The 23,706-nt window shown below is 45.4% G+C and overlaps 1 protein-coding gene across 2 annotated transcripts in view; it reads right to left on the bottom strand.

Moving 5' to 3' along the window:
• Colec12 (collectin subfamily member 12) overlaps window positions 1-23,706 on the bottom strand; it is a 235,018-nt gene that overhangs the window by 24,345 nt on the left and 186,967 nt on the right. For both annotated transcript variants that reach the window (XM_045134708.1, XM_045134709.1), the window contains 2 exons: window positions 11,824-11,946; window positions 996-1,094 (listed from right to left, as the gene is read on the bottom strand). In XM_045134708.1, coding sequence (XP_044990643.1) covers window positions 996-1,094; window positions 11,824-11,946 — 222 coding nt within the window. The remainder of the gene's footprint in view (window positions 1-995; window positions 1,095-11,823; window positions 11,947-23,706) is intronic.

Genomic DNA, 23,706 nt, shown 5'->3' with positions numbered 1-23,706 from the left:
GAAGGAAATAGCCTTTAGAACTCACCAAGAGGGCCAGAGAGATGGCTAAGCAGTTAAGGCACTTGCCTGCGAAGCCTAAGCACCCAGGTTCCATTCTCCAGCTCCCACGTGAGCCAGATGTACAGGGTGGCACATGCGTCTGGAGTTCATTTGCAGTGGCTAGAGGCCCTGGCATGCCTATTCTCACTCTATCTCTCTCAAATAAATAAACTCACCAAGATTCTTTTTTTGATATCAAAGAATTGAGAAGGCAGAATCTTTTAAAAGTTAATTCCTACAATTCTTCTACGCTGTTTAAAATATTTCAAATGAGACTTTATAGAGCAATGTATCAAAGAGCCTCTGATCAAGGGTATTGGGGTTCATTTCAGGGTTAAGTTGCAGACCATGTGGGTCAGGAGTTGACACCAAGTTGGTCCTTAACTTTAAAAATAAAGATATCGAGCTGGGTGTGGTGGTGCACGCCTTTAATCCCAGCACCTGGGAAACAGAGGTAGAAGGATCACCATGAGTTCAAGGCCACTCTGAGACTACATAGTGAATCCCAGGTCAGTCTGGGCTAGAGTGAGGCCCTACCTCAAAAAAATAAAGGTATATGGGACTGGAGAGATTGCTTAGTGGTCAAGGTGCATGTCTACAAAGCCTAAGGACCCATGTTTGACTCCCGAGATCCCACATAAGCCAGATGGGCATGGCCACGCATGCGCACAAGGTGGCACAAGCATCTGGAGTTTGATTTCAGTGCCTGGAGGCGCTGGCACACAAATTCATTCTCTCTGTCATAAAAAGGCCAGTCTATTAGGTGTGCCTCAAAAGAAAAAAAAAAGTATCTGGATGAAATCAAGAAGAAAGCCACACAAGAACAGCAACAACAAAAATGCTCTTCTGAATGTACAGGTGGTTTGGCATTGTCATTTCTAAGACCTGACATCACATCACTTACATAAAGTACAGGTGGGGGGCTCTAATCAGTGCTTCCCTTAGGCTGTAGTTACCTAATTTTTTCAGGTCACTTTCCACTGCTGTGAGCTTGTCATCATAGGTTTGGCGAGATGTCTCCATGCCACCTGTGACATTGTCCATTTTCTCTACAACTAAGATTTGGAAAAAGAAAATGGCACATTAGTCCACATACTTGCTCATGTTTGATTTCTCAGTTTCAAGACAAGAGCTCATTTCATTACAAAAGAAAGCAGATGTAAACAACTGAAGACAAATATGAAGAAAACATTAACATACTTGTCAAAAAAATTCAGAGACAATTTATTGGGTTGAAAACTGTATATCCTTGGGTTTGGAGAGATAGTTCAGTAGTTAAAGTCATTTGCTTACAAAGCCTGTCAGCTTGGGTTCGATTCCCCAGTACCCACAAAAGCCAGCTGCACAAAGTGGTGCATGCATCTGGAGTCCCTCCCCTTTGGTTTTTCTGGAGTTCTTTTGCAGTGGCAAAAGGTCCTGGTATACCCATATTCATTCATTATCTCTTTACCTTCCACTTCCCTCTCTTTCTGTGTGCTTATATAAATAAATAAAAATATTAAAATATTTTATTTATTTGTAAGCAAAGAGAGAGAAAATGGGTATACCAGGGCCTTTTTCTACTATAAACTCCAGTACATGCGCCACTTTGTGCAGCTGGCTTTGTGTGTGTACTGGGACTGTCAGGCTTTGCAAACAGGCATCTTTAACTGTTGATCTGTCTCCAAAACCCAAAATATTTTTTAAAAGAAAATTACATATTCTATCTGGGCGCGGTGGCACATGCCTTTAATCCCAGCCCTTAGAAGGCAGAGGGAGGAAGGATCACAGTGAGTTCAAGGCTGCCCTGAGACTATAGAGTGATTCCACATCAGCCTGAGCTAGAGTGAGACCCTATCTCAAAAAACAAAAAAAAAAAAAGAAAAATTATATATTCTTAACCTGATTCTGTAATATCTTGGAAGCTTCAGAAATTGTTTGGAACTTAAAATTTTTTTTGTTTTATTTTTATTTATTTATTTGAGAGCAGCAGATAGAGAATGGGCATGCTAGGGCCTCCAGCCACTACAAATGAACTCCAGATGCATGTTTTGTGCATCTGGCTTATGTGGGACCTGCAGAATCGAGCCTTGAACTGGGGTCCTTAGGCTTCAAAGTCAAGCGCTTAACCACTAACCCATCTCTCCAGCCCTGGAACTATTTTAAAGTAATTTTTAGGTTTGAAAGTAATTCTTAAAGTTCTTGTACTAATTTTTATACATGGAGATACACAAAATTTCAACTCATCAGCCTTCCTAATATTACCTGGTAAAGAATGCCTGACTAGGGGCTGGGGAGATGGCTCAAGGGTTAAGGCGCTTACCTGTTAAACCTAACGACCCAAGTTCTATTCCCTACTATCACGAAAAAACAAGATATGCAAAGTGGCACATGCATCTGGAGTTAGTCTATAGTGGCTAGAGGCCCTGGCTCACCCATTCTCTCTCTCTGCCGGGCGTAGTGGTGCATAGTTTTAACCCCAGCAATGGGGAGGCAGAGGTAGAAAGATTGCTATGAGTTGAAGGCCAGCCTGAGACTAGTGAATTTTAGGTCAGCCTGGTCTAGAGCGAGACCTTACCTGGGAAAACAAAACACAAACACAATGTCTGACTAAGATGCTGGCTGTGACAGCGCATATGCTCAGAATACCTCGCTCAAGTCTGCACTCAAAGACGTCCAATGAGGGAGCCAAGGACCAGAATGTCTGCGTGTAGCTTTTCATCCCGCGTTCCACCACCCAGGCTTAAGGTCTTCTTATTGGTGACAACGAACGCTGTAGCTTGTCACTTCCTACATAGATGCCCATGTGACGTGTTAGCAATTTCCTAAGATTTTTTTGTTGTTGTTGTGTTTTGAATACTTTCTTGGTTATACAATAGGGAAAGGTAGTTGTGCAGTGTTAGGTAAAAGCTTTGCTTCCAATTAAAAAAAATATATTTATTTGCAAGCAGGGGTGGAGGGAATGAATATGAGGTGTGCCAGGGCCTGGTGCCACTGCAAATGAACTCCAGATGCATGTGCTACTTTGTGCATCTGACCTTACATGGGTACTGGGGAATCAAACCAGGTTTTGCAAGCAAGTGCCTTACCTGCTGAGCCATCCCCTCCACTTTGTTTTTAGTAGGTAATGGCTCTTACGGTCATGAATGCATCTCGTTGGTAACATTTCTTTTTTTAAAATATTTTTATAGTTTTTGTTTATTTGTATTTATTTGAGAGTGACAGAGAAAGAGAGAAAGAGGCAGATATATATAGAGAGAATGGGTGCGTCAGGGCTTCCAGCCACTGCAAATGAACTCCAGACACGTGCGCCCCCTTGTGCATCTGGCTAATGTGGGTCCTGGGGAATCGAGCCTTGAATGGGGTCCTTAGGCTTCACAGGCAAGCGCTTAACCACTAAGCCATCTCTCCAGGCCATCGTTGGTAACATTTCTAGTAAGAAATTCCTCTAGAAGTGACTTCTGTGAGACCCAACCTCAGTAGCTTGGGATCAGGTCTGACTCACCCTTCCTTCTTTCCTTCCTCCCTCCCTCTCTCTGGCATGTGCCACTGCACTTAGCTATAACTGTCTTTGTTATCAACAAGCTTCTATTTGATAAAGAATTTCTGAAGACCTTTATAAAATCACGAATGTTTATATACTAACTGGGACCTCAATTTTTGTTGTTCATCCACAGTTGTCTCCATGAATGGTTACATGGGAAGATTCTCTGGGCTCTTCTCAGGAAGCAGAAGTTCCCATGAGCATGTGTGTGACCCAGAATGAACCGGATCGTTAAGACCCTGGAGCTGTTCCCACAAAAGCTCACACCTCTTTCCCTCAAGTGTCCATGATCTGGCCACAATAAAATGTGTGTGATGCTCCAAACACACTCTCTCACTTGAGTCTCGCCATGTGTTCTCTCCATCTAGAAGGTTCTTTCTTGGCTTTTTCACAGAGTTAAGTCCTACTTTTCTTCAGTATTCAGCCTACTGTTGCCTAGGGGAAACAGCTGCTGAGTTGGACCTTGCAGAATTCTCCAGGCAAGTAGCCCTTTCCCCATTCAAGAACTCAGTGCACTGTTGTGACGGCTGGTTTATTATGACAAAGTTGGGCAGGGAAAAATCTCACTGGTGCTCTTTCACTTACAGTGTGATTAGTGTCTGATAAAACACTGCCAATTTACAAATATCAAAGTCAAAATGCATTTAGCACTCCTAGCCAACCAAGCCTGACTTAGCAACATGATCCAAGGTAGAGAGTCAATTGTGTCCTTTATGTTCTAAGGGCTGACAGAAAGCTGAGGCTCAGGGCCACTGCCTAGCATCACCAAAGAGGATAATTAAAGGCACAGTTTCTACTGAATGTGTATTGCTTTCATATCATTATAAAGTTGAAAGAAACTTGGAGAAATGGCTTAGCGATTAAGGCACTTGCCTGTGAAGCCTAAGGACCCAGGTTTGATTCCCCAGTACCCATGTGATGCACATTCTCTCTCAAATAAATAAAAAGATAGGTTGAAAGATTTTAAAAATATTTTATATTTATTGGGAGGAGAGAGAGAAGAGAGAACGGGGGCACCAGGGCTTCCAGCCACTGCAAACAAACTCCAGATGCATGCACCACCATGTACATCCAGCTTACATGGGTTCTGGGGATTCAAACCTGGGTCTTTAGGCTTCGTAGGCAAGTGCCCTAACCGCTGAACCATCTCTCCAGCCCCAAAGTTCAAAGATACTAAGGTGAACCACCAGAAGATGGGGACTGTCTATGCTCCATCTTACCTCTAGCTCAGTGCAAGGCACTTAGGGGGTATTTCACAACTACTGATTTTATTTATTCCCATGAAAATGTGCTGCTTGGCTAAGCTGCAGATCATACCAGCAAATGCACAAACCAACCAGCTGGGAAAGCCACCAGCTCTGGCTCAGGATGACACTTCATTGAATAATTACTGGTTTCGAAATTACTACGCAGACCCAGGGTACGTCAGGGTCGTCAAATAGGCGTGCATGTCCCCGAATCCCTGGACACTTTGCAGAACAAAATGTATCTTACGCATTTTAACAAAGCTAAGTTTTTAAAAACAACAAAATATGGAGTGTTTACGAGTTTAGGCTCAGTTATGATTCTCAAATCAAAACACATGCCTTGTTCTGTCCTCAAACCACGCGTAGGATCTTAAGTCTTGACTCTCTTTTCCTGGAAGCCAAAGACACTTTCAATATGCTGATGCTCAGTCATTTTCCACCCTCTCTAGTTTTTCTCCCAGTTTAGTTTACAAAAGCACACAGCTGCCATAAACAGATAATTCAAGAGTGTGTAGAGTGAAAAGAATACTTTCACTAGGGCCAGTGGGGGAGGCCAAGGGGACTGCTCACTTTGCCTTCTGGGAGGCACGGAAGTGGCTGTGCCCTGCCCACAAGTGGTAGCGAACCAGCCCCACGCGCCAGGGCGTGTGTGTCTGTGTTTAAAAATAGGGTCTTGGACTGGAGAGATGGCTTAGCGGTTAAGCGCCTGCCTGTGAAGCCTGAGGACCCCGGTTCGAGGCTCGGTTCCCCAGGACCCACGTTAGCCAGATGCACAAGGGGGCGCACGCGTCTGGAGTTTGTTTGCAGTGGCTGGAAGCTCTGGAGCGCTCACTCTCCTTTCTCTCTCTGTCTGTCACTCTCAAATAAATAAATAAAAATTAAAAAATTAAAAATAGGGTCTTGGTATGACTAACGGGCCGTGATTCTGGTAGCCTGGGAGTGTGCAAAAGTGCCAGGGCGACGGGGATCCAAAAGCTAGGCTGCCTGCGCTGGCATGTGGTCCTTTCCTCGGTTTTCACGGTACAGATCCTCAATCCAGTGGCAGAGCCTGTGGGACCTCGGTTTCTAGATCATTCTATGAGCTAGCACGAACAGGAAGCACAAAAGGGCTGCTGCTAGCAGTCGGGCTGTTCACGCGGTGGTCCCTGAATCGGAAACGTGTTTGGTTTGGTTTGCTTTTAGAGGTAGGGTCTCACTGTAGCCCAGGCTAACCCGGAATTAACTACCTAAGTCCGAGGCTGGCCTTGAACTCACTCCTTCCTCTGCCTCCCAAGTGCTGGGATTAATGGCGCGCAGCACCACACCTGGCTGGAAACTTGTGTGTTAATTTTTTTTACTGGGGGGGGGGTGTCTTCCTTCAGAACACTGACTACGGCGTCACTCCTCTTCAAGTGCCCCAAGTATAGTCCCCTGGGACAGTCTGGTAATAATAGGTTTGCCATCAAAACTCTTTGTTATTATCCCTAACCACTAACTTCCTCCCAGCTTGCTTGGCCTCCAACCATTTCTTAAGGTCGGTGCCACGGTATTTGATTCTAGAACACACCAGCGGCACTCTGATGGTTTCTGAGACATATAATAATGAGAAAAGTGCCCTGTGCTATACCATCACTATTTATTTTTATTTATTTACTTGAGAGCAACAGAGAGAGAGAGAGAGAGAGAGAGAGAGAGAGAGAGAACGGGCACGCTACGGCCTCCAGCCACTGCAAACGCACCCCAGATGCGTGCGCCCCCTTGTGCATCTGGCTAACGTGGGTCCTGGGGAATCGAGCCTCGAACCGGGGTCCTCAGGCTTCACAGGCAAGCGCTTGACCGCTAAGCCATCTCCCCAGCCCCATGCCATCATTATTTACAGAGGAGGCTTAGAGATATGCACACATATTCCAGATTCACAAAGTTCGTCAGTGGAAAAAGTAGAACGCCAGCCTGGGAGAGCTGACTCCAAACATCCACCGCCTTTGTACAGCTTTACACTGCTTGTCATTCAATATTTCTCTTTCTTCCATCTCCTCTAATTAAATCCCTTGAGGAGGCGGCGGATCATGGCTTCCTTATATTTTCTTTAAAGTCACCACCACCTTTGCCAGTAGCACTGGGCTTCAAAGATGAAAGAAACAGGCCAGGACCACGCTTTGAGGACAAGGAACAGAAGGGGTGATGGGGACACAGCACACCGCTCCTCCTACTGCTGCAAAGTGTTTCTGCCACACTGATTATAGTGGTGTTGAGAGAGTTCCCAGTAACAGTACTTAACTCCTCCCCTGGAATTCAACAAAGCCTTGTCTACCCACGACACTGCTTCAGGGGTCTGAAGAGCTCTACAGTGTGGTCTGATGTGTGCTAACCAGGCCCGATCCTACTTAGCTTCCAAGATCAGGCATACTCAGGGTGCTGTGGCCTTAGATGTGGCTGATTTTTTTTTTCCCCCCCTGGAATTCACTACCTAGTCATAGTCACAGGGTGGCCTTGAACTCATGGCGATCCTCCTCCATCTGCCTTCTGAATGCTGGGATTAAAGGTGTGCACCACCACAGCCGGCTGATGTGTGTTCTTGAGAGCCACATAGCCTGTCCTTGCCATCTGGACAGAGCTTAACAACGTAGGCATTCCATGGCTAGGAAGGCTGAGGTAGAGACTTACTGAGAAAGAGTCACATGGCTTTATTTTAATCATCTTACGAGGACTGATTGCCGCGCAGGGCGCTGGAATTGGACTTTCCTACTCAGAGGAATGTTCTGGAGACACATGAACTTAAGCGATGATACCTGTGCATGGAGGTTTCACTCGCTAATGGTTAAAGCCCAGGACAGAGGTGTATCCAGTTGGACCTATCCAAGAGTATATTGCTGTCCCCTGGCTGACACATGCCTCACGGGCACAGCCACTCTACTGACTCCGTGAGGGTGACTAGGCAATTGTCTGGCTTGTTCAGCAAATTCTCGAAGAAGCATCACTGTATCGTCACTTGTAGCTATGGAAGTGACAGAAAAGAAGAGCTGTTTTGAGGAAAATAGTGCAGAATAGCCTCTGCTATCTTTCTTGTCTTTTCTTTCTTTTTTTTTTTTTAATGGGAAGGGTTTTTCTGGACATCAAAGGGAAACCTGGGGCTTATCTTTCTTGCCTCTTAACAAGGTTAGGTTGCATAATCTTATCAGTAAAGCAAGAGAAAGCACATCTGGAAAAGATCAACAGTTTGGTTCATTAAGGCTGGCTTTGGGGACAGAAGGACTTGTTGTATTATCTTCTTTTTGACAGCAGAGGCCCCAGGGATGGAGGCATGGGAGGAAGGAAACGAGAGGCAAGATGTCATCTTGCTCCTCAGGGATCTTCTCCCCTTACTGCTGAGATTACACTCACACAGCAGGATCTTAGGTAGGTATGTGAGTGTGTGTGTGAGTGTGTGTGTGGTAGCTTTGAGGAGCAGAACTCCCCTCTTCATGAAGACTGACTGGCTAAGAAGTCCTGAGGGTCTGTTCATCTTCATAGAAACCAGCCCCTATCCACCCGTCATCCATCCATCTATTGACTCATTCAGTGAACTTTTCCTTGGCACCCTATATACACAGCATAGTTAGGTGCAAGAAGGAGATTTAACAGATTAAAAAGTATTTCAGGCAACCTCCCAGTTTGTGTGGCAAGCCAGGCACACTGGCTGCAATGGTGAAGCGTAGCAGAGACGAAAAGTAAAGGAACTAGGCTACGGGAACAAACAGGAGGCTCCTACCCTGGGGTTGAGCTGACTCAGCTTCCAGACACTTCCAGCAGAACGTGTCTGTGACATGGAAGGTGAGAAGGGGTCACTTGGGTGACTTCAGGGACTCGGGCAAGCGAAGCAACACATGAATAACCTGTCAGAGCTGGAAGGACTTCCGTGGATGAGCAAGACAGAGGAGATATCTGTGGAGTCAGGAGGAGGGAGGAAGAAAGCTAGCTCTCTCCTTTTGAACGTTTCTATTTAATTCTGAAGGCATTGGGATCACAGCCCTTATTTCCTAGCAGAGAGAGAAAAAACAAGTTCCAAAATGTTATATGTGACCAAACCCCTCGGATCTCCCTTCTTGGAGTAAACGCTTATTCTCATGATATGGACGAGAATTGGGAGTGAGTGAGTCAGGGATACGTGCACACAAAAAGAAAAAGCATCACTAGTGGCAAGCCCAGAGAACAGCGTCCAAGGCCTGGATGCTAAAGAGCCCCGACTGGCCATGATGTTGGCTGACCACCAGCCCTGGCTGTGTTTTCATCAAGAGCCCGTTTGTACATTCAAAGTAACCGACCCAATCCACCTCAGCACAATGCCTCATTTACATCCCTAAGGGTATGAGGACCCCTGACCCAAGTCACCAAGGGGATACTGCCCTTCCCAGCTTGGGGGGGGATGTCTTCTGCTTTACTTTCTCAGAATAAATCGTTGCTTAACTTGCCCTTTTGCTTTGTCTACAACTGTCCATTTTTCGTGAGCGCCAAGGGCGAGGGACGCTCTAGTGCCCATCGAGTGGGTAACTCCTCAGCCACCCAGCCGAAGCCGAGAAAGGGTCCGTTGTTCTCAAAACCTGTGACAGTATCGGTATTGGGCTCTGAAGTCCCTGATGACACGACTGATTTCAAACTTCTTTCTCGCAGCTCAAAAGGAAAAGTCACAAGGGACGGACAGACGGACGGACGGACAGAACAAACTCGGAAAGGAGGGAGTCCGACTGAACGACTGGATCATTGACCACCACCCTCTCCCTGCGCAGTCCCGATCATGATCTCACAGTGCTCCCTCCTGGTCACGCCCTGCGTGTGCTCCTTCGTGGAGAAACGGAGGACTCTCCAGGCTAAGTGAACCCATCGCACACCGGGAAAGTGACACGACAGTTTCCCAGGGTTTCACTGCTCAACACGTTCTAGCTGACAGGTACCCTTTTCCATGGAGACGCCCTTAGAGGGTGGGATGTTAACGTGTTTTTGGCACTTTGGGGACTAGAGCTGAGTCAGTGAGTCAGAGGAACAGAGCGATCCCGTAGCCACTGTCTATAGAACAGACTTCTTCGTCTTTGCTCATCCCAACCTGAAACGATGTACCGTTTTATGAAATCAGACAGAACTTCCACAAGGGGATGACTCACAGCTGGGTCACGGAGCTATGGAAAGGGGACACGGGCGGGGGCACTTCCTGGACATTCACAGTTGTATTCAAGTGGGTAGATGAACTCAGACCATCTGGTTCCGAAGACCAATCTCATTCTCATGTGCGGTATTTCCTCAAGAAACTGCTAGTTCCCTTGATTTTGTTTTTGTTTTTGTTTGTGTTTTCCCTTTTGGTGTTAAGGACCAAACCCAGGGCCTTATGCTCAATCCACTGAGCTAGATCCCCAACCCCAAGAAACTGCTGACAAGGTGGAACAGTGGGAGAAATTACAGTGCGAGGTGATTCACTGAACATTTCTCTTCTTAGGGGAGGTCCATGGCCTGAGGAACAGGGGTGAGAACATGCTAGAATTCCCCATTGGTTCTGAGGGAAGGCAGCTGAGGAGGCTGTTAGAGAGGAGTTGGAAGACAGACTCTGGTCTTCCTCTGCGCCTGTCTATGACCAGATGAGGCGTCTGTCTCATGTGACTTTGACAGGTTGACTCCTGCGGCTGTTGGCTATAAAAGGATTTATATAAAGCTCATGATTCTAAATTGCCTTCTACCTGTGGTTTCAGGGAAGAGAATGGGGGTGGATGAGGGGTTTTACTTTAGTAACTGTGGAGGACTCAGGCAAAAAAAAAAAAAAAAAAAATCTCCTTTCCTTAAAGCAGACACAGGTAGGCTAACATTTTATAAAGCAGAGCTGAGCTGGCCAGGCTGCCTGCGTTTAATTCCCACGGAGGGCAGTGTTGACACAGAACCATATGAACAACAGTGATCACAGTGAAAGGGCTCGAGGGAAAATTGGAAATCAGTTAGCCAGTCTCCTGGCGAGTAAACTGTACCTCTGGAGACCTTGTATTTTTGACTTTTCTTTGTCAGTAGTTTTCCTGTGTGCTGACACCAGGATTCCCACAGAGTCTCTCAGAGATTAAGAGAGAGGGGGAGAATGAAAGAAGGAAAGAAAGAAAGAGGGAGGGAGGGAGAAGATAAAAAATAAAAGAGGGGGCTGGAGAGATGGCTTAGCGGTTAAGCGCTTGCCTGTGAAGCCTAAGGACCCCGGTTCGAGGCTCGGTTCCCCAGGTCCCACGTTAGCCAGATGCACAAGGGGGCGCACACGTCTGGAGTTTGTTTGCAGAGGCTGGAAGCCCTGGCGCGCCCATTCTCTCTCTCTCCCTCTATCTGTCTTTCTCTCTGTGTCTGTCGCTTTCAAATAAATAAATAAATAAATTAAAAAAAAATAAAAGAGGAGGAGGGACTAGCTGGAAATAGGTAGGAAAAAGCAACAAAGGAAAAAAAAAACACCTTATAACTCATAAAGGACCCTTATATTATTACTGAAGTGAGTCAAAAAAAGAATTACTATTTTTCTCCCGTGTTCATCATAGCTGCCCGAAGCTCAGGACACAGATGGAGCTCATGAGGATAGTAAGTTTCACATCTAAGCTGAATAAATATGCTGCATTTGGACCCTTCACATTCCTACATTCAATCAACCTTGGGTTGGAAATATTTGGAGGGGAAAAACTGCATTTCTACTGAACATGTACAGATTTTACTATTCCCTAAACAATTCACTATAGTAACTACGTAGGATTTCCATCGGATCGGGTATTATGCATCATCCAGAGGTGAGATAAGATATATGAGACTGTGTGTGCCTGCTCTATGTGCAAATAATGCACTATTTTACATAAAAGACTTAAGCCTCCAGAGTCTGATATCCTTGCAGGGGATCAAAGGGGGAAGGAGTGCTCTAAAACCGATTGCCTGTGGATACTGGTGTTAAAACTATATTTCATACCTCAAAGATGAAGTTTTTTTATACTTAAATTAAGAAAGATTAAATTTCAGGTTCCCTTGCAAATTGGAAGGGAAAAGGAAAAGACTGCTTACCTTTATATCCCAAGATGGCTACTGTGATGGTTAGCAAGGCACACAAAACGTATAATAAGACGATAGAAAACTTCAGTGCCCAGTTGTTTTTACACTTGGTACATTGTGTTCCTTCCTGAATGCCTGCAAGAGAAGTCAAAAATTTCAATACTAGTAAACAGCCCCCTTCAAACAGTGTCTCTGTACATTTGAGTTCAAGGACTGTTAACTAAGAATAATTTTTTTATATTTTTTGGTTCATTTTTTAATTATTTATTTGAGAGCAACAGACAGAGCGAGAAAGGCAGGTAGAGAGAGAGAGAGAGAGAGAGAGAGAGAGAGAGAGAATGGGTGTGCCAGGGCCTCCAGCCACTGCAGACGAACTCCAGATGCATGCACCCCCTTGTGCATCTGGCTAACGTGGGTCCCAGGGAATGGAGCCTCGAACTGGGGCTTCACAGGCAAGCGCTTAACCGCTAAGTCGTCTCTCCAGCCCCAAGAATAATTTTAACCCATGCCTTCCTATGGCGTGAAAATATTTTAAAATCACACATACTCACCACTATAGCAATATGGCCCTTTTAAATATTTAAATAGAGGGGGCTGGGCATAGAGCTCAGTCAGTCCAGTGTTTGCCTTAAAAACATGAGAGCTGGAGTTCGCTCTCCAGTATCTGGATAAAATGTATGAGTGGGGGTCCATGCTTGTAATTTCAGTGCTGGGGAGGCAGAGACAAGGGGATCCCCGGAACTCATGGGCCACCTAGTCTGGTGAGCTGCAGGCCTGTGAGAGATTCTGTCTCAAAGAAGGTAGATGACATTCTTTTTATTTTTTAATTTGAGAGCGACAGACACAGAGAGAAAGACAGATAGAGGAAGAGAGAGAGAATGGGCGCACCAGGGCTTCCAGCCTCTGCAAACGAACTCCAGACACGTGCACCCCCTTGTGCATCTGGCTAACGTGGGAACTGGGGGACCGAGCCTCGAACCGGGGTCCTTAGGCTTCACAGGCAAGTGCTTAACCGCTAAGCCATCTCTCCAGCCTTTTTTTTTTTTTTTGGTGTTTTGAAGTAGGGTCTCACTCTGGTCCAGGCTGACCTGGAATTAACTCTGTAGTCTCAGGGTGGCCTTGAACTCACAGCGATCCTCCTACCTCTGCCTCCCGAGTGCTGGGATTAAAGGCGTGCACCACCACGCCTGGCTAGATGACATTCTTAAGGATGACAGCTGAGGTTGTCCTCTGACCTTCTCATGAACATGAACACAGGCAAAAGAAATAAAGTAGAAGAGCTGCAGAGATGGCTTAGCAGCTAAGGCACTTCCTATGAAGCCTAAGGACCTAGGTTGGATCCCCAGAGCCCGCATAAGCCAGATAGATGTACCTGGTAACACGTGCATATGGAGCAAATTTGCAGTGGTTGGAAGCCCTAGCATGCCCATCTCTGCCCCTTCTCTAATAAATAAATAAAAATAGAATATTTTTAAAAAGGGATAAGGAAAAAAATCTTGAAAAACTCAATACATTTTGTTATAGTTGCATTCAATGTCACTTTAAAATAATGTGTATTTTTTAAAAGCACATTCTATTATGATAAATTATAATTTCGATAAACATCTTCATAGAACAAAATATTTAAAATCTCCACGTCATGTTTCAGACATTTATTTTAAAAAAAAATACATATATATATATTTGGTTTTCTAAGGTAGGGTCTCACTCTAGCTCAGGCTGACCTGGAATTAACTCTGTCATCTCAGGGTGGCCTTGAACTCTTGGCGATCCTCCTACCTCTGCCTCCCGAGTGCTGGGATTAAAGGAGTGCGCACCACGCCCGGCTTTAAAAATATTTTTATTTAACTATTTGCAAGCAGAGAATGAGAGAGAAATTGATTTTTTAAAAACTTTTATTAGCATTTTCCATGATTATAAAAAAATATCCCATGGTAATTCCCTCCCTCCCCCCCCCCCACACTTTCCCCTTTGAAATTCCATTCTCCATCATATTACCTCCCCATCACAATCATTGTACTTACATATATACAATATCAACCTATTAAGTACCCTCCTCCCTTCCTTTCTCTTCCCTTTATGTCTCCTTTTTAACTTACTGGCCTCTGCTACTAAGTATTTTCATTCTCACGCAGAAGCCCAATCATCCGTAGCCAGGATCCACATATGAGGGAGAACATGTGGCGCTTGGCTTTCTGGGCCTGGGTTACCTCACTTAGTATAATCCTTTCCAGGTCCATCCATTTTTATGCAAATTTCATAACTTCATTTTTCTTTACCGCTGAGTAGAACTCCATTGTATAAATGTGCCACATCTTTATTAGAGAAATTGATTTTGAATGGGCATGCCAGGGCCTCCTGTCACTGCAAATGAGCTCCAGATGCATGTGCCACTTTGTGCATCTGGCTTTACATGGGCACTGAGGAATCAAACTGGGGCCATCAAGCTTTGCAAGCAAATGCCTTTAACTGCTTGTTGAGCCATCTCTCCAGCCCCATTTCAGGCACTTGTTTCAGACTGTATTTTTCACAACCAAACAACTAAAACCTATGACTTTTCCCTTGATGCTTGTTAACACAGTCTTCTGGAGTCGATTCCCACTTGTGAAGGTCAAGTGATAAATTTGTAGGAATCTTGGCTGTTAAATGGATAGTAAAGTTAGACCTAACAGGAGCAATTTACGCCATGGAAATTGACATACTACAAATTAGTCTCCTCACTCCTCCCCAAAACACCCACAGATTTATCCACAGTTGGAATATACTAGAACCTACAGCAGAAAATATGATTTTATGATCAAATACTCAGTATACGACCATTTTACATGATACAGGTATACAAAAACAGACACTGGCCCTTATTTAAATTGACATAGTAATCCAAATAATGATTGTGGAACAAATGAAAACAACAGATATTTCTGACAAGAGGAGATAATTGTTTTTACTGCTTAGGGGCCAGCTTTTCGGGAAAAACAAACAACAGTCTAGTGAAAGTGGTAACCCTACGTTCCCACTGCAAGGGAGTCCAAAAACTAACTTGTAAAAAGGGAACTTTCCCTCTGACTAATCAGAAACACAAAAGGCAAAGACTGTGGGCATTTAAAAAAAAATTTTTATTTGCAAACAGAGAGAGAGAGAAAATGAGAATGAGAGAATGAGTGTGCCAGGACCTCAAGCCACGGCAAATGAACCCCAGATGGATGCACCACTTTGGGCACCTGGCTTCACACGGGTACTGGGGCAACAACCCAGGTCGTTAGGCTTTGCAGGCAAGTGCTTTAACCGCTGAGCCATCTCCCCAGCCCTGACTGCGGTGGAGGCATTTTAATGTGCAAGTCACACAAAGAGGAACACACTATCAGGAGGTTACCCTGAATCTGTGTGTGCATCATCTTGACGCACCCCTCAAGAGTGACAACATAGAGAAGATGGATGTCCTATAATTGGGCTTATAGCTTTTGATGGCAAAGTCATGAGAATTAAGCCAGAGTCTAAGCTTCTCTCCTTGGTTTGTCACTCATGTCGGGGAAGAGAGCTCTTGAGTTGTGTTTGATGCAACAGGACGGACGCTGTAACTAACGGTGGCTCATGGTTAGCTCTCAAGGTTCCATCAATCTCTCCCATGTTCTGAGCTACCGGCACCAGGGGTGGTGCCCTGATCTGTCTTTTTCACGGCTCACAGCAGGCTTCCCAAACTTTGGGACACATCAGAATCACTGACACAGGGTTTCTGACTCAGGAGTCTGCGAATGTGTGTGGTGGCACTGGGCCAGGGCCATGCTTCAGGAGGTGCCTCTCAAACACGTCTTTTTATTTTTTCTTTTCGAGGTAGGCTCTCACTCTAGCCCAGGCTGACCTGGAATTCACTATGTCGTCTCAGGGTGGCCTTGAACTCACGGCGATCCTCCTACCTCTGCCTCCCGAGTGCTGGGGTTAAAGGCAAGTGCCAACATGCTAAAGATACATTTTAAGTAGTTTTTTTTTGTTTATTTGAAAGAGAGAGAGAGAAACAAAGAGAGAAAATGGGTATGCCAGTGCTTCTAGCTATTGTAAATGAACTCCAGACACATGCAACACCTTGTGCATCTGGCTTATATGTGTACTACAGAATCTAATCTGGGTCCTTAGGCTTTGCAGAAAAGTACCTGTGGTGGTTTGATTCAGGTGTCCCTCATAAACTTAGTGGTTCTGAATGCTAGGTTCCCAGCTGATGGAGATTTAGGAATTAACATCTCCTGGAGTTAGTGTATCGTTGGGGGCGGGCTTATGAGTATTACAGCCAGGGTCCCCATGCCAGTGTTTGGCACACTCTCCTGTTGCTAGGGTATACCTTATGTTGGCCAGGGGGTGATGTCCACTCTGCTCATGCCATCATCTTTCCTGCCCTTGTGGAGCTTCCCCTTGAGCCTATAAGCCAAAATAAACCTCTTCCCCCCCCTCCACAAGCTGCTCTTGGTCGGGTGATTTCTACCAGCAATGGGAACCTGACTGCAACAGCACCTTAACCATTAAGCCATCAAACTTGAAAGGACTTCCCATACACACCGTTGAAGTGAAGATTTCATTCTCACGGATTGGCACTAAGAGCTAAGATTCTGTATTTCTAGCAAGGTTCAGGTGGTCTGGTCTGAGTGACCACACTTTGAGGGACTTCCTTTTAGAAGGTGCTCGGGCTGGCTAGCTGTTGTCTTGAAGGTGCAGGGGGAAATTCACAACCGTTCATCAAACAGACCTAGAATACATCCACATCTCTGGGTTACAATGTACCCAGGGCTCTGAGCTCCAGCACGCATTCCCAGTCCTGTTTTGAGACAGGGGCTCAGTAAGTTTCCCAGGCTTCACTTGAATCCAGAAGCCTTGAACTTGCCATCTTCTGACCTCAACCTGTTCTGTGCTTGGTCTCAGGTGTGTGCCACCAATCCCCAAGTTTCCATTTTCTGCCTTAACTCTTTTTTTAAAAAAATTATTTTTTTAAAAAAATATTTGAGAGCGACAGACAGAGGGAGAAAGAATGGGCGCGCTAGGGCCTCCAGCTAACATGGGTCCTGGGGTATCGAGCCTCGAACAGGGGTCCTTAGGCTTCATAGGCAAGCACTTAACCACCAAGCCATCTCTCCAGCCTCCCTTAATTCTTTACTAAGCACTGATGAATCTCAGTGCTGCCTCATGTCCAAAGCTAACCTTGGTACCACTCTGCCAAAAACAGATCTCCAATACCACCCAGCATAAGAGCTACTATCTGAAACCCTCAGATGGTTAAAGTCAAAAAACACTATGAATTCTTCCTTTATTTCTACTTCAACGTACCCATCCCTGGTGATCCCCCTGTGGGATATTTTCAGCACCACCGTTTTTGCTCTGGGCCCCGGGTTCCAAGCCAGGTCCTCTGTGAACGGCATCTCTCTCTAATCTATGAAACTTTGCCTGTAAGGAAGCTCACCCGTGAGAGCTGAGATGCCACCCGATGCATACCACAGCCAGGGGTTCAGCCTGGGTCAGCCTCCAAAAGCCTCCATCTCTGCACTGTGACATGGTCCCTGCTTTAATCACCCTCTCTGCTCTCACAGCATGCCAACCCAGTTGTTTTTTTTTTTTTTTCCAGCTCTAGCTCAGGCTGACCTGGAATTCACTATGTAATCTCAGGGTGGCCTTGAACTCATGGTGATCCTCCTACCTCTGCTGGGATTAAAGACTTGCACCACCACGCCCGGCTTTGTGTGAGATTTTTTTTTTTTTTAATTTATTTATTTGAGAGCGACAGACACAGAGAGAAAGACAGATAGAGGGAGAGAGAGAATGGGCATGCCAGGGCTTCCAGCCTCTGCAAACGAACTCCAGATGCGTGCGCCCCCTTCTGCATCTGGCTAACGTGGGACCTGGGGAACCGAGCCTCGAACCGGGGTCCTTAGGCTTCACAGGCAAGCGCTTAACCGCTAAGCCATCTCTCCAGCCCCCAGATTTTTTTTTTTTAATGCAAGATGGAAGCTTCCTCTTCCATCCCCATTGGAATCCAACCTCACCCTGTACTAAAATAACTGCTGTCATCATGTGTGCCAAGAAGGTAAAAACAAAACAATTCGATGGCCCACCCTTAACTAAAGGATGAACACACACATAGTGTCTTGGCTGGTGTCTCTCTCTGTTTTGGGATTTAAAATAAAGCAAAGACCCCTTACATCCAGTAAAGATAAAAGTATTTAAAAAATATTTTTACTTATTTATCTGACAGAGCAAAAGAGGGAGGGAGAGAGAGAAAGAATGAATATGACTGCACCAGAGCCCCCAGCCACTGCAAACAAACTCCAGACGCATGCATCTGTTTGTGCATCTGGCTGACGTGGGTCCTGGGGAATCAAACCCGGGTCCTTTGGTTTTGCAGGCAAATGCCTTAACCACTAAGCAATCCCTTCAGCCCCATAAAATTATTATTATTATTATTTTTATTTTTCTTATTTTTTGGTTTTTTGAAGTAGGGTCTCACTCTAGCCCAGGCTGACCTGGAATTCACTATGTAGTCTCAGGGTGGCCTCGAACTCACGGCGATCCTCCTACCTCTGCCTCCCAAGTGCTGGGATTAAAGGCGTGCGCCACCACGCCCAGCTCATAAAATTATTTTTTAAATTATTTTTAAGATTATGAGCGGGCTGGGGAGATGGCCTAGGAGTTAAGACACTTGCCTACAAAGGCAAACAACCCAGGTTCGATTTCCCCTGTACCCACATCAGCCAGAGGCACAAGGTGGCGCATGCGCCTAGAGTTTGGTTGCAGTGGCTGGAGGCCCTGGTGCGCCCATTCTCTATCTGCCTGCCCCGCTCTCTCAAATAAAAATAAAAATATTTTTAAAAAACTAGAAGAGGTAGAAAATACATAGATTCATAAACACGTCACAGCCCAGGCTGAGAGACAATATATTTGTTTTGATGGTAATTCTGAGACAGGAGGATGACAGAAACTGGGATGTGAGACCAATCTCTCTCTGGTAGACAGATTAGATGAGGCTTCTGTGGCTGATGGTGGAGACATTCCTTGGGATTCTAGGACTGGGGAGGATGAACTCTTTACACCTCTCTGGCGTGATTTCTTACCATCTACCAAAAACAACCTTGCGAGATTCTGGTTGGCGAGATTACGGTGGAAAACAGAATCTGAGGGCTGGAGGGCAGTACAGAGGTCATTGGGTCAAGTGTCGCAGTGTTACATTGATGGGCAAAGTGAGGCCGGGTGAGGTGGGGCAGGATCAGAAGCCACGCTTCCCGACTGCTTGCATCTTGGGCATATCCGTCCCTCGCGCTGTTCCCTGGGCATCTCTGCATGTGAGACCCATGCATTTCTACTACCAAACAGGACAGCAGTCACTGGTCTACATTCCGAAGAGCAGGGGTACTTCCTGGCAGTGGGCATTTCAGCTGTACGGGCATTAATCAATATCAGAAGTCACTGCCTGGCCTCCTTCTCCGCTTGACACACTTTCCCTGGGCTTGTTTGTTCTCCCCCAGGAGACTTATTTTTAATAAGAACTTTGTTTCATCTTTCCTTCTCTGCTCTCCCCTGGGAGGACATCTGGCCAAACATATGGATTCCCTACTACAAAGAGGCCCTGCTAGCTCCGGGAGCTGGGGGACCCCTTCCTTCTTGAGTGTCCATGATCACACAAAAAAAACCCCCAAAAAACAACATTTGAGAGAGAGATCCCCCTGTTACCAGGCTTTGTAGTATTTGTTGTCTCAGCGTTACTTTCCAGAGACTGGGGACTTTGTTCCCATGGGGGGGTACTGGTGGGAGGGAGGCAGTCGGGGGAGGAAGGGCGAGGGGACAGATCTGTAGAAAGCTTCAAGTGGGGCTCCCATTTCAGGAAGTAGAGCAGTTCTGCCCCTTCCCGTCAGAGATACCTAGCTTGTGCTGCTATGAGATGTAGCCGGCCACAGGCAGAAAGGTGCCCCGGCGATCTTCTGGAACTGCCTCAACTCCATCCCATTCTTGGCTCTTGTTAGAATGCAATTTGTAGCATCTAAGTCTTTGTTATTAAAGAACAAAAAAAAAGCCTTTACTCTCAGCACTTGAAAGGCGGAGGTTGGAGGAGGATCTCCATGAGTTCAAGGCCAACCTGAGACTACACAGTGAATTTCTAGGTCAGCCTGGGCTACAGCGAGACCCTGCCTTTGAAAACAAGAACCAAAATAAGAAAAAAGAAAGGAGGAAAGAAAAAAAAATGTTGGGAGTTCAGTGAGGCCAGAATCTGGTGAATCCTTGAATACGCCACTGAGGTTCAGCATGGGGCTGACAATTTGGTCCCCCGCGGTCAACTTAAGCTTCCCTGTGACGTACCTTTCAAGTAAGCAGTGTCGGGGTGGGGCGGGGGGCCAGCAACCGAGGGGCCACTGATCACAGGACCACCTGAAATGTTCCAGGAATGACAGTCTAAGGGGCCAGAAGAATTCACTAGCAGAGAGAATTCCTTTGCTGCTGTGGCTATCCATAGAGCCCTCCCAAGTGCTGTGGTGCAGGCTCTGATCCAGTCAATTTTTCCATTATTTTGGAGAAAACCAAAGTTCCCTTCACTATCATATTTTACCCTTCCCACTGCCCCCCCATATACATCACTGAAGAGCTTGCCAAGAAGACAGATCCATGCTCAGAAGGCCCCTTCTTCACTGGGTGGAGTCTGGCACCATGAGGTACCATGGAACATTCTGGGCTGTCTTTTTTTAAAAATTAATTAATTTATTTATTTGAGAGAGGGAAAGAGGCAGAGAGAGAGAGAGAGAGAGAGAAAGAGAATGGGCATGCCAGGGCTTCTAGCCATTGCAAACGAACTCCAGATGCATGTGCTGCCTTGTGCATCTGGCTTACATGGGTCCTAGGGAATCGAACCTGGGTCCTTTGGCTTCACAGGCAAGTGCCTTAACTGCTAAACTTTCTCTCCAGCCCATGGGCTGTCTTAATTACCATGGTTGTCTATACCTCAGTGGTACTGCCACCAAGGCCATGTAGCCAAAGAAAAACTTCAAAAAACTGGTAGAATGCAAAATCTGGAAGACCACAAGGTTTTTTTTTAATTAAAGTTTTTATTTTTACTTATTTATTAGAGACAGAGAGCATGGGTGCACCAGGGCCTCTAGCCACCACAAACAAACTCCAGATGCATGTACCACCATGTGCATCTGGCTTATGTGGGACCTGGAGAATCAAGCCTTGGACTGGGGTCCTTAGGTTTCACAGGCAAGCGCTTTAACCACTAAGCTAACCTCTCCAGCCTGAATACCACAATTTTGATCTGTGATTTAAGGTAACATTTTCATGTGGCTCGCTCCAGTTGTGTGTCTCTTGCCTGGTGGCATATATTCCCATAAACCCAAAAGAATGTCTTGGCTCTAACAGTAAAACTGATGACTCAAATAAATTGCTGTACATAATTAAAATGCCCAGCAAAGCAAAAAAAAAAAAATCATATTTAACATTTAACATCCTGGTTAGTTGCTTGAGTGTTACACAATACCACTGCAATAAATGTTAAAGGCCAAAACCACTTCAGCCCACAAAATAATTAGCTTTTCCTTATTATACAGGCCATTTACTACATGATGGAATACGGATTTTATTATTATAATTTTTTATTGGTGAGTAATTTAGTTTCTCCAATACAAATCCCAGGGCTGGACACCTTATTATGCCAAGTTCCCTAAGTGACATGGAAAAATCACAAAAATGGAAGCAGGGGAAAAATTGGCAACAGAATCGCTTTCTGTACAAGTGAAACCTCATGACAACTCTATTCATCAAGGTGTATTTAAACCAGAAAACGATGATTTGATATTCACTGTGCACTTACAGCAGCGGTCTGTGCGTTTACCCAACAGTATGTTTTCTTGTCATGAAATGTTAAAAAAAAAATCTTGTTTTTACTTATTTGCAAGCAGAGAGACGGAGATAGAGCGAGAGATATAGAACAGAGACAGACAGAGAGAATAGGCACATCAGGGCCTCTAGCCGCTGCAAATGAACTCCACACATGCCTCCCTTTATGCATGCATCTGGCTTTACATGGGTACTGGGGAATTGAACCTGGGTCATCAAGCTTTGCGGGAAGTACCTAAACCGTGGAGCCATCTCTCCAGCCCCATGAATTTTTTTTCACATATAGAAAAAGGCCTGGGCTGGAGAGATGGCTTAGCAATTGAGGCGCTTCCCTGAAAAGCCAAAGGGCCCAGGTTCAATTCCCAAGTACCCACATACAGCCAGATGCACAAGATGGTGCATGTGTCTGGAGTTTGTTTGCAGTGGCTAGAGCCCCGGCCACACCCGTATTCTGTCTCTCTCTCAAATAATAAATAAGTAAATAAAATATTTAGGAAAAGAGAAAAGGCAGTCTGCTCTGATTTGGCTTTAATTAAAAAAAAAAAACCACCACCACCATATTATTTGTCTAAGATTTGTAATTTAAATCCTGTCCTCTTAAAAAGAATCATTGTAGAGGCAAAAAACAGATGTCACGGTCTCACTCAGAATGTATAGTATCTGCCAGGACGCACAGTGTCTCAAAAGAGTGCCATTATTATCTCTCTGTGGTTTTTATATAGTGAGAATTCTTTCTTATATGAACTGTGCACAACTGCTTTCAATTCTGAGCAGATGATTTTTCGCTGGCTGGGGAGGTCGACCATCACATCTCATACATTCGCCCCCTCCCAGAGGCCCCATCTCTCCTGGCTGTATTCCTGGTCATTTCACTCTATGGCCACAGAGTGAACTGTCAACGATCCTGCAGATCTGTTTCAGCAAGCCCGACAGCTTCATTATCAGGCCCTACCATGCCATGTCCTTCTGTGACTAAGCACTAAGTTATTTTTGTTCAATCCATGGAAATTTGGCTCTAGCTTGGGCTTCAAGAGTCTGCCATAGATTAAAACAGATATTCATACCATGAAGGGATCTGTAGGGAGGTCCCTAGCCATTTCTTCCCTGGGTGACCAGTATGCAAGTAACATGTAAGCAACTAGGAATTACTGGGAGGGAGGAATTGTTATTACTGAGCACCTGAGGTGGACCCCACTCCTCCCTGCTACTTATAATTTCTCTAATGACCCTGCAAGAGCAGGGGTTGTGATCCTCGTATAGATTTCAGAAAAGCAGAGGGTCAAACAAATCAAGTTCAAATACTACTGAACACAGCACTCAGGAGGCAGAGGTAGGAGGGTTGCTGTGAGTTCAGGGCCACCCTAAGACTGCATAGTGAGTTCCAGGTCAGTCTGGGCCAGAGTGAGACCCTACCTTAAAACCCTTCCCCACAAAAAAGAACATGAAAAATAAAAAAAAAAAATATTGCGCAGCCAAGCTGAGAGGTGAGTGCCACACATTCCCCAAGCTTGTTCACTTCTAGGAGTGAAAAAAAAAAAAAGCAATCAAGATGGAAGCCAAATTAGATCAAATGTGAGGAGCTGATGAGCTAAACCTGTCCTTAGAGTGTCTTGTCAGAGGGGGAAGGAGACAGACACTGAGGACACTCAACACCTACCAAAGCAAAGATCCAGAGGCTTCTAAGAGCCCATCAATGAAGTCAACTTGAAATGCTCCCATCATGGCTCAGGGAATTTTATGGAAGAGGGGATGGAAAGATTGTTAGAGCCACAAGTTGGGACATTTTGCACAGAGACACTGCCTCTCCCCCATAACTGACTGCTACCCCATAATGTATGACCCACAATCCCCATGGGGTTGACCTGCATCCCCAACAAGGAAGGCCTCTACAGAAAAGGGGCAGGGAGGAGGGAAAGGATGGTATCAACATGTGTTATTTACATACTAAGTATGTCCATATCTAAAAATAAATAAATAAAAATAAATATTGAAAGCCGGGTATGATGGCACACGCCTTTCATCCCAGCACTCGGGAGG

The sequence above is a fragment of the Jaculus jaculus genome, chromosome 15 (genome assembly GCF_020740685.1).
Source record: "Jaculus jaculus isolate mJacJac1 chromosome 15, mJacJac1.mat.Y.cur, whole genome shotgun sequence".
Lineage (NCBI taxonomy): Eukaryota > Metazoa > Chordata > Mammalia > Rodentia > Dipodidae > Jaculus > Jaculus jaculus.
The sequence above is the reverse complement of the archived record's forward strand: the minus strand, read 5'-3'. Positions and strand labels throughout refer to the sequence as shown.